We start from the raw sequence: 11,758 nt of genomic DNA, 5'->3' as shown, positions 1-11,758 counted from the left end.
TCCTTCCTTTCTTTCTTTCTTTCTTTCTTTCTTTCTTTCTTTCTTTCTTTCTTTCTTTCTTTCTTTCTTTCTTTCTTTCTTTCTTTCGACTTGTGGCTGACTTTTGTGTTTGTTTGTTTGTTTTCTTCCTAACAATTACTCCTTTCCTTTTGCAAAAGAATACCTTAGGGTGTAGAGCACTCGACCATCATTCCAAATTCTCAGCATCCTGTTGGGGGTGGTGATCCAGTGTGCATCAGCCTTTTTGGAGTTTCTGAAGAAAGTGTCTGGAATCCAGATTTTCCCCACCATGTTGCTGTTCAATCGGAGGACTTTAATGGTGCTGTTAAATTTCAAACGTCGGTCATACCATGTTTGCGCAAAAAATATATCAATAGTGTATTCCTGTTTTAATAAAATGATAAAACAGAACATTTGTACACAGTAAGACTGTTGAATATTTGCATATTTCATTCCTGTTCTCTTTGCCAATCTGAAGCAAAGCTGTCTTGGCTTTGAATAATCCAAAAGAAAGCTAGAGTTTTGCTGAGGAGGTGACCATTTCACCCATCTTTTGTAGATATGTTTGATACTTTTATGAAAAAGTAGACCTGTCAAAGTGAGTTCTGGCAAAAGAGCACAGCCTTGATACAATCCTTTACTTTCCATGTCTATAGAGCAGAGCGTTGTGTTGTTTTGAGCTAGCTAGTTCCTTGCTGTGAGGGCTGTCTCGTGCATTGTGGGATGTTTAGAAGCATTCCTAGCCTCTACTCCTTAGATGACAGTAGCAAACCACAAACCCACACTCAATGTTGCCAAGTAATGACAACTAAAATTGCCTTCAGACACAGTCAAACATCCCCTGAAAGGGAAAAAAAAAGTCCAGATTCAGAACCATGGCTATAGAGTGAAACAAAGTACAGAATGTGCAAAAAAGTCCTAAGCAGGAGATCTGGAAACTCAGTTGGCCTATATTAAAGTGGGGATCATAAAGAACCCAACTGGGTAGGCTGTGTTAGGATAGAAAAAGGGAATCAACAAAAGGTGCTTTGCATCACGTCTGGCAGAGAGCAAACACCCAAGAAGAAGGTTTTTTTTCACTATTTACTTGTAATGTTCTTTTCTCTAAACAAGATGAAATTAACAATTAAAAATAATTTCTACTACTGTGCTAATCTCTATTACAAAATGCATTCTTAAATGCTATAGTTACAAATTACTGTAATTATTTCCATCAAGTATACATATCACTAAACTGGAGAGTGCTTTACATCAGTAAAAAAAAAAAGCAGATATGGTGTGAAATTCAGATCATTAGGCCTGAGTCTTTTGTCTCATTCACACTGTTCTGTTTTCTTTCCTTGCACCACCTCCCACTGGGTGTCCTTGTGATTAGCTACATTTCTACCCCGGAAAGCCATTCTACCCTTGTTCACCATTTAGTTTCCTTTTTACAGTCTACAAGTAATGAGGAAAGAACCTGTTTTATGAAATCCTTTGTCAACCAATTAGTGATGTGCCGGTAGAAAGAATAATTAATTAATTTAGATTATACATTTTGGCAAGAAAAGCCATGAATAAAAAACTTTGGGTCTTAAAACTAATATTTCACAATCTTTGATCCTAGAACAGTTCTGGGGACTGTTATTCCTAAAACAAGAAAGTTCTGCATTTAAATAAACTATCTATATAGCTTCTACTTCTTAGATATTTATAATTTATTTCAGAACTCTAAATATTCTGAGAATTATGGCTATAAAGAAGTTAGAATTTGTTTAATGATTAAACAAGCAAACTTATTAGCTTGGAGTATGCAGGTGATGGTGTATCACCTCAAGTGGCATATCAATCTCTCTGACTTAGCAGAGCATCTTTATTGCTAGTTTGGTAAAAATGGTTTTAAAGTTATAGTATCACTATATTATATCAAATCTAATATTGTATAATATAGAATATTATATTACATTATGTTATGTTGTACTTCATTCTGCTCTACTCTATTTTATGTTCTCTATTATATGATATTTTGAACTCCAGTCTAGTTTTGTATTTCACATTTGGGTAGAAAGTGTTACATAAGAACATAATTACTTTTATTATTACATCTGACACACTATTTTATCTAAGAAACATTTCTGATTTGAACCAAACTATCAATATTCTAATAAGTATTTGAGTACTATATCCTATTTTGTAGTCAGTAGCACTTGGCAAGTAAACACTGATTGATGAATTTCAACAGCATAGTGTATTTACACAAATTAATTATATATGTAATCCTACTTAATTCTCATAACAAAAATAGTTAACATTTAGTTATCTTCATATTACAAGAAAAAAAGGATCTGGATGACTGTCTTTCACATCTAAAGTTTTAAACTTAAACTTTTTGCTGGCATGTTTCTTGCTATTTCCATGACATAACATTTTCTCTCAAACATGATAATAAAATAGACAAAGAATTTTACTTGGAAACTCACCATATTGATAGCGTTCACTGGACCAATGCTATTCACATACATGTCTGTGTGAATTAATGTTGGTTTCACTGTAAAGAGAAACATAGAAATGTGTGCACGTAGACAGGTGCAAGATTTTAATGTTTTAATCTTTGTTTTCTAGAATAGATTTATTTAGCTACATTAGAAGTAATTTATTCACAACTAATTTGGTACCAGTTACTAATTCACCACATTTGAATAACTATTTTGTTTTCAAAGAAATATCTTTTTTAAGCATGCACATGCAATAAGCACGCATAGTAGAGTTTTGAAACCAATTATCCTTTTAAAACTAAAATAAAAATGAATAAATTAGAAAATGCTTCTCTTGGCTTTTCTCCATCTTTCTCTCAGATATCGTGAATTTTACCATGTTTCCTTCAAGCTCTGAAACTGACTTGAGCGTGTCCCTGACTTGACCCATATAGAAAAATAATTGCTTAATAACTCAGAAAAAATATGCATTCAGAACATGAAATGGACATAAAGAGCAAACTGGTAATATAAATTGGTTTTGGATCACAATTCCCTGTTGATTCCTTTAATTACCACATTATCCTCACACACTTCTCACCAACACAAAATTAATCTTCCTTGATGATTTATTGTACACTGTGATACCACAGATAATATGAGAAAACCGTATGGAAACCCATTACATACCTATTTGTTAGAGAAGACTGATATTAAAAATCTGTAGTATAATATCCATGACTAAATGCATGGTCCCCATTTTTATTTAACATTTAATGAACAACAAGAGCGTTAGTCTCTTCTTTATTTTTTTCCTTGGAAGTGTCATGTCCTAACTCACCGTGGTGTACTGAATTGTCTATAACCAGCATTCACATTCTTGCCTTCTCCTGTGTGAGGCTATTCCTCCACCTCTCGACTTTGGGCTGGATCATCTGATTGGCTTTGGCTAATAGTATATATACACAAAGTGAGTGTACCAATGCTAGGCCTAAACATTAAGCCTCATGAGATTCTACTTACTCTCTGGCTGTTTTCTACTACTATGAGAAGGGTTATCCTAGCTAGGCGCTGGTCCCAGGAGTAGAACAAGGAACATGCACAGTAGAGTTCACCTAAATAAGCAGTTCCAGCTTGCTTTAGCCTAGATTAGTATATCTCTCGGGGGGTATTACATAAATGTTTATTGTCATATGTCATTGAGATTTTCTGGTTGTTTGTTACACAACAACAGGTAAACAACATATCCACTCTTTACTATTTATTGTCTTGTTTGACTTGTTTATGTTGCTTCATAAAGGGGTCATTGCTTTTTTTTTCTACAGCTTCTGTCTGAGATATCTAGGGATATTTGAATTTCTAACTCTAGCTCTCAAGCTTCACTTGAAAATAATATTTCTTCATTTTGAACTTATTGACACTCCTCTCACTCCTAGGCCGGAATGCTATTTAATCACTACTTTTACAACACATAAAAAAGTATAATTTAAATCTTCCTTGCTCTTGAACTACACTGATGGTTTTTTTCTAATCAAGTAGACATGTTTATGTGTTCCTATCTATAGCACAACACAAAAGACTTTAACAAACCTCCTATATCAGGCCGAAGTTTATTGTCATATCCTTCCAGCAGATTGTTTAAGATGACAGTGACATCACCCTCAGGAACTTTTGGAGTCAAGACCCATGTTTTGTTAGAAGCATAATCTTCATAGTCATCATCAGATTTTTGGCTAGTGAAGCTAAGAAAAAAACATATTGGTCAAAAACATATAGATTATACTCAAGTTGACTTTTATCCACAGACCACCAGTAGAAAAGAAGAAATAAAACAGGATTAAAGCAACGTTTAAGCTGAAAAGTCTCACTTGAGGGTTATTCTAATTAAACTGCATAGATGGAGACTAAATGTATTCAAGTGCACACTTCAGGTTTTCAGAATTCTTTGCCCTCCCATGTACAAATACACCATGTTTTGCCAGTTACTTTTACTTTTCCCATATTTGATATTCTTTCTGCCTACTTCCCAGTCTCCTGAAGGAATTATAGGAAACTATTTGTGTGAAAGTGATAGTTAAATGACCATACGTAGTCTAAGAATTCAGGTATAATGTCTCCTCTTTCCTCCTTTGAAGAGTTCACTTGCCTCAACTTATTAATGAAAATAAGAGACTGATAATTAGATTCCCTCCCACAAACTGCCAGACATGCCTCTCCCCACTAACTTGAACACTAAGGAGAGAACTCAGTCTCTCTGCCTTTGCTTCCTCCAGGGTGTGTTTACGTGTATTTTCCCCCTCACTAGCACTGAAGGCAAGGGTGGTTTTTTTGTCTTTGGTTGTTAAGAACCGGGTACTATGAAGAAAAATGTGGTTACACCCTTTATGATGGCAAATATTTTTAAGCTGGAAACTCATACCAATGGTTAATATACTACAGTCATAGAAATGAAGTGACCTGTTATAACTGATCAAAAGGCTACATAATGTTCTTTGATTGTATTCGCTATACCCAAACCTGTCAGAAACCCCTTCAGCAACTGGGCTGGAAGCCACTTGAGAATGACTCTGGAAGGGGACTGGAATTTCTATAGCTTACCAATACCCTCCCCCAAGCCCCAGGGCAACCCCGCCAAGATGATGATATTTTCCAGATCCAAGGGCAACGCACGCCCTTGCAAAATCTGCCATTTTCATTTTTTATCAGCACTGAATGAATATTGGTTACTTTTGTAGTTTAGAGTAAAATTAAAAAAAAAATACAAACTTAAAATACATTTCCCACCCCTGCCCCCATCTTTAACTTATTTTTCTAAACATATAGTATAGAATGAATTCTGTCAGCTATGACGTAATTGCCACATTTACCTTGAATAAATAAATGTATATATTCATATATTCTCAAGCCAGATTTATCACCTTTCTTCAGTCATACTCAGTCATCAAGTATATATACATACAGAAGGTAGTTAAATATACATACCTATGTGTGTATGTATGTGTGTACACATGAATGCACATATATGTTTTATGTACTTCATATATATAGATCTTGATGACTAAATATTGCAGAAGATGATTATGTGATTAATCTGGTTTGAAAGTAAGGATAGAGGATGAAGTCTTAAGAGTAATTACTGTTATGGGTCAACTTAGTGATTACAGTAACCTCTTTTTTTCATTCCTTTAAAGTTTTATGACTAGGAAACATCATGAAAATATATCTGCCAAAGGCCTAACATACTGTGTCTTACATCTTGCACTTTAGTGAGCATAGGAAATTTAAAGGAGCATTAATATCACACAGTGCCTATAGTGGGTATAATGGGCTGGGCAATGCTTCCGTCAGCTCTCAGAGAGAAAAGCCTCCATGCAAGCAGAGGCCAGTGTGCTGCTAGAAAAAAAAAAAAAAATCCCTCTTGGGCCTCAATTCATCATTTCTCCAGAGCACCGCTGAACTCTGCCTAATAAAACTTTAATCCTCTGACCCAAATCTTACTGGTTTAGGGAAAGAGAAAAAGGCTCTCTGGCAAAGTAATTTTCAAATCCCTCCAATAACTCTTGAGAAAAGAATATGGTTGGTTCATCAGATACCATAATAGAATTTATTACAGTTTAAATTTTTCATGCAAAACTGCCTTTTCAAAAAATCTGTCTCATTCTCTCTCTCTCTCTCTCTCTCTCTCTCTCTTCTCTCTCTCTGTCTCTCTCTCAGGTCTATAAGACATATGCACCCTATTAATTTTTCTTCAAGAAAAGGGGATATGTACTAAATTGTTTGATTTGTTTGTTTATGACACTTCCCATGCCAACAAATAAATGAGTCAAGTATAATGGTGCTGTGTTACCGTCATTACTATTATCTGGTAGACCAGGAGGGAAAATACGTAAGGTGAAAAGATAAGGGATACTTTTTTAGAAGTAAGACTATTTCCAGAATTGCTCCAACAATTTCCTCAGATTCATCACCTAGTTTTTTTCACACTTCAGGATGTCTACTTAGCCATCGAGAGGTAAAATAGAGTACTTAAGAGTATATATTTGGGAATCAGGAAATGCTAGTTCTGCTTTCTGGATTCTTGTCTTGCCTGACACTTACTGTTAATGACTTTGGGGAAGTTATTTAACCTTGCTAAGCCTCAAAGTTTTCATCTTTAAAATAGGTTTAATATTAGTTCTCATATTACATTCTTGTGTAAGGTTAAGACAATGCTTAAGTGCTTAGCACAGTGCCTGACACACAGTACTGAAAATAAGTCCATGACAATTACTATATTATTAATGAATCAGTAGCATAATTCATTAATAATGGAACAAATATTATTATAAATATTATACCAATCATTTTATAAAGTGGCCACTGATAGATTTATAGCACTAGTTCCAAACATGTACCAAAACCCTACATCTACATATGCTGCTTCAAGACTTTTAATACAATATGGGCTGAGGAGAACTAAAAACAAATGTTTGTCAGGAAGAAAAATAATGATGTCTACATTATAAATAAAAAAAGTTATTCTTTTCCACAGTTTTTCCAGCTGAGGTCTAAGTTAAAGGAGCTGATGCATAATCTGGGATTGTTTCCAGATTTGTCTTTAAGAAAGGAACTTCTTTTATTAAAATTATGCTTTTTCTTTCTCTAGAGTGCTTTGGACATAAAAATCTCTGCATTCACAGGTAGGCTATCTAGGAATAATGAAGTCTTACCATCAGATGAGACATTCTGTGGAATTGTAGGCTCCATAAGAATGTCTGGGCAGAAACAGATTGATAATGATTTGAGGAATTCACTCAACAGTTGAGTGGGTAGAGAGAAAACATATTTGAACTTCTGGCTAAAGGTACTTACCTACATGGAACGGCCTTTAGAAGTTATTACTCCTCCAGGTACCACATAATTAAAAATATATTCTTACATAGTAAAATAACTGAAATTAAACTTATCCTTCAATTAGCTAACCATAATAAAAACATTTTTGTCATCTGAGTGGTAGTTTCTGAGTGATAGTGTCAGAAAAGAATGTGAAGTTTTCATCTTTGAAAACATTCAAAAAATGGTTAGAAAATCACCTTATTGAGAGCCTGGGGCCACAGTAGCAACATCGCCTGGGAGCTTGCCAGAAATGCAGAGCTCTGGGACCCACTCAGACCCTGAAATCAGAATTGCTATTTTAACAAGTTTCACAAATGATTCATATGCATATTAATATTTGAGGATCTCAGTTATAGAGTGGTTATATCAGTGGCACATATCCCTGGCTCTGTGTGTATGTGTATGTGTATGGGTATGTGTACGTGTATATGTACTTGTATGTGTACATGTATGTGTATGTGTTGGGGTGGGATTTTTTAAAATAAAAATTCTCAGGTTCCTGCTTTAGATCTAAATCTGAATCTTCATGTTGTATATTAGATTATTCATTTTTATTCTCATCATTGCAGTTTTATGCATAATTTGAATTTAGGCATGATTACAAACATGAATTCATACTTGTAATTAGAAGTAAAAATCAATCCTATTTAGAAGAACAAAAGTGGCTTATAAAACACAACAAATACTGCATAGAGATTGTTCAATGAGAGGTTGCTCACAATTTTAACAAGATTCTAGACATTTTAATTTTGGTACATATTCTGGATGTTTGCCATCCTGAAGATTAGTCATGCAGTTTCTGGAATTTTAAATTTCTACCTAGGTATTTCAGATTTCTATATATTTAATAAAGGTCTAAGTTTAGGGGTAGAGGAGGAAAATCTAGTAATTGCCCAGGATAGTAGAACAGCAAATATTTGGATGAGAAACAAAGGCATTTGTCTGCTTGTTCAGATGCCTTTAAATCTATTAGTGTTTGACATAATAAAGACTGAATATATATTTATCCTTCTCTAACGCAGGTAAGTAGTTGAATTTTAAAAATTGATTATTTGTATTCTTAAAAAAATTTATATTTTTAGTGTTTCTTTCTTTCATAATGTTGGTTTCACTAATATTTTCTTGGTACAATTTTTGGTTTACATTTTTATAAGTGCAATGAGTTCATATGCAAAGTATTTTATAGGTCAAAATAAATCTCTCAAGACATACACACAGGAAAATGATACCTTTGACCTTTTCTAATAAAAATTCCCATGCATTGGATTTTCTGCTCCATTGCACAATACGCTAAATTGTGAATATCCACTACTTATATCTCATAAATCTCTATTCCTTCCTTTACCACATGCACAGGGACTCACTGCTACTCCAGATTCCCATGAGACTGTAGATTCCACTGGGAAACCCATGCCCCAAAAGTATCATTAATACAGGAATCTCTTGTTCCCTACATCATCATGTTATCTGCGAGTTAACTGAGTTCTGAAAATCAGGCCAAACTCCAGAATCTTTGCATGTAACTGTCTTTTCTGCTTTCAACCTTTCCTTTGCTCCACTCCTCAGTCAACTACTTAGCATGTTTCAATAAAAGCATCTAATCGTAGAGATCATTTCTGACTATCTTATCTACATTTCTTGCCCACCCACCCATCACCTGCTCTACCAGGAGATTGTTTCATAGAATTTATCACAATGTGCATTTATTGACTTGTCTATTGTCTGCCTTCATTACTAAACTATAAATTTCATGAGTGTATGCTCAATGAAGATTTTTGGAAATGATTTTTTTGCTCACCAGTTTTCCTTGGAGAAGTAATAGTATTAAAAATATTCACTATGTTCTAGGTATAACTTTAATAAAGATTTCACATACATTCTCTCACTTAATCCTCAAAACACTGATATTTATTCCTGTTTTACAGATAAAGAAGCACTGTTACAATCACAATTGTCACTTTAGTTGGCCAAAACTAAACATTGAACCATTATTCTTCATGACTTTGAGAAAGAAATTAAGACCAAATAATCTACAGCTATACATTCATTAAACAATAAGATCATTCAAAATACATGATTGTTCCAGGTCATTTTCCCTTAGGACAATACATTAGTTGGTGCCTGAGTCCAATAAAAGACATGATGCCTTTAGCACAAAGTTAATAACGTTCAGATTTCATAAACTTGCCACTGCAGATACCACTGATTTGATCTCACCACATTGAGGAATAAAAGCAAAGTTTGCAAGTTAACATAATGGATGTGATTATCTGCCTCATTTAAACTCTTTCCTCTGTTTGGAAAGCAATGTATATAACAGAGACAAGACACACATATAAACTAGTTCAGTTTAAAGGATGTCCTTCAGCCACTGCAAAAGGTGGAGTTTGGTAAACAGTGTAGGAACAGGCAGAGTAGGTGAGTGTACATCCTCAGAAGGCAAAGGGAACTCAGTATATGATCGTGGTTAGGGGGACTCCACGCAGTACTATCCGGGAGGACTGGCTACTCTTTAGAGACATAGTAGTGTTCAATGGACAGGGCTATTGGGGTGCTAGTTGCTTCTTCATATAGGTCCTTCAATGGCCTGTGGGATTTTATTCCTCCCAGTGAGGACATGCAAATTCCCTGTACAAAACCTGTTCAGAGGGTGCTCTATGCATAAGTGGGTACATGTGAGTGTGTACATGCAAAGAGGGTAGAATGTAAACCATTCGGCTAATAAATTGTCCTACTTAGGGCAGGAACGTAAACCATTCGGCTAATAAATTGTCCTACTTAAAATGTCTTTCTCACCTCATATCCTGTTTAATTTTTTTGGTATTAGGCTAACAGCTGTTGGTGTGTTTGGCTGAATCAATTATCAGACACTTAGTTTGTAATATATAAAATGCAAATTGTTTACTTTATTAACAGCAACAAATGATGCATATCAAATAAATGTCTGTGGGATTTTATTCGCTAAGATGAATTTGATTGTAAGTATCACAACATTCAAACTAAATTGGGAGACACTAACAGGTATAATTTTAAATCCTGAGGTAAGATGAGCTTCTGGGAGTTTCGACTCAGTTCCTTAACTATGTATTCAAAACCTTAAATTTTTTTTCTATCTCTCTCTTCTATCGTCCATGGTGTCAACTTCAACCCGAAGAAGTATCTATGTGGTCACAAGATTCTGGCAACAACTTTTCACCTCTATGCTTCTTTGTATGTATCCACAAAAACAGAGAGATATACTTTTCCAAAAGCTCTCTCTAAAAGAGGAAAAGAGTCACTTTTCTAAAAGCCCCCCCAAAAGCCTCCCGTTTTTTAATATCACTAGCCTAAATGAGATCAGACACATTACACTGATATCAGTGGCTAGAGAATGAGAAAATGATAAATATTTAACCTTCATTATATAAACCTACCACTAGCATAAAATATGAAAACAGCTTCCCCAAAAGCACATGAGTTTCACAGATACTAAATTAAAACTGTGGTAGTTCAGGAGGTGAGGAGGGAAAATGTGCAGAGGCAGTGACTATGCTCATTGTGGGGAGTAGAACAGAAATAAATTATCAATGTCAGGTTACATTCTGAAATTATCATTATAGTTCGTTTTCTATGGATCACACCTCCCTATCATAGTTTACTGTTTTTATTCTTTGCTTCAACCCTTCTTAAATAAAAGGGAAAAGATGTAGAGTAAATAGGACTCTATACTGCTGGAAGGAAAATATTTTGGCATTATCTGCTAATAATGAACATTTTGTGGATTCTATAATCCAGAAATTTAATCTCTTGATTATTTCCAAAAGGAAATGCATTACCACATCTACTTAAAGACATGTACAAGAAAGTACACAGTTGCATTATTTGTCACATACAAGAAAAAATAGAACTCAAATCAACAGTAAAATTGATAAATAAAATATGGCTTGTACACATAATGAAATATTGTATAACAGGTCAAATTTGTGAAACATTGCTACATGCAGCAAAGTAAATTTGAAAAATGAAAATCTGAGCAAAGGATGTCTGGACATTTATATACACGGACAAATATGTAATACTTCTGTTACATAAAATTTAATGACAAGAAAAATTACCTGTAGTGCTCAAAGTCAGGACAGCAGTTATTTGAGGTAAGAGAAATAGGACAGAAATTAGGAAGCAAAGAAGACGTTTTCTGGGGCATTGGCAATATTTTATTTTCAGACATAGTTGGTAATTACATGGGTTTTTATTTCAGTTTTTGACAATGCATTGAGTTATATTTTAATCTTCCATGCTTTTTACACATTAATACTTCTTAAGAAAACAAACTAATCAAGTTTAGCTATGAAGGTTAAAAGCAGAGCATTAAGCACCTAAGGACAAGAACTGCTTCTGTCTTCAAAGGTGTGGTTTTCTAAAACTTTTTAAGTGTTTGGCAAGGCACCCAA

The 11,758-nt window shown here is 34.4% G+C and overlaps 1 protein-coding gene across 5 annotated transcripts in view; it reads right to left on the bottom strand.

The window, feature by feature from the left end:
- The window catches only part of GABRG2 (gamma-aminobutyric acid (GABA) A receptor, gamma 2), a 91,167-nt gene that overhangs the window by 60,362 nt on the left and 19,047 nt on the right, over window positions 1-11,758 (bottom strand). For 4 of the 5 annotated variants that reach the window (XM_011947722.1, XM_011947723.1, XM_011947725.1 and 1 more), the window contains 3 exons: window positions 4,044-4,195; window positions 2,460-2,527; window positions 164-384 (listed from right to left, as the gene is read on the bottom strand). In XM_011947722.1, coding sequence (XP_011803112.1) covers window positions 164-384; window positions 2,460-2,527; window positions 4,044-4,195 — 441 coding nt within the window. Of the gene's footprint in view, window positions 1-163; window positions 385-2,459; window positions 2,528-4,043; window positions 4,196-10,001; window positions 10,043-11,758 lie in introns of those variants that run through there. The other variant, XM_011947727.1, reaches the window with a different exon arrangement.

Source organism: Colobus angolensis, unplaced genomic scaffold (genome assembly GCF_000951035.1).
Source record: "Colobus angolensis palliatus isolate OR3802 unplaced genomic scaffold, Cang.pa_1.0 Scaffold27, whole genome shotgun sequence".
NCBI classification, from domain to species: domain Eukaryota; kingdom Metazoa; phylum Chordata; class Mammalia; order Primates; family Cercopithecidae; genus Colobus; species Colobus angolensis.
This window is presented reverse-complemented; position numbering and strand designations above follow the sequence as displayed.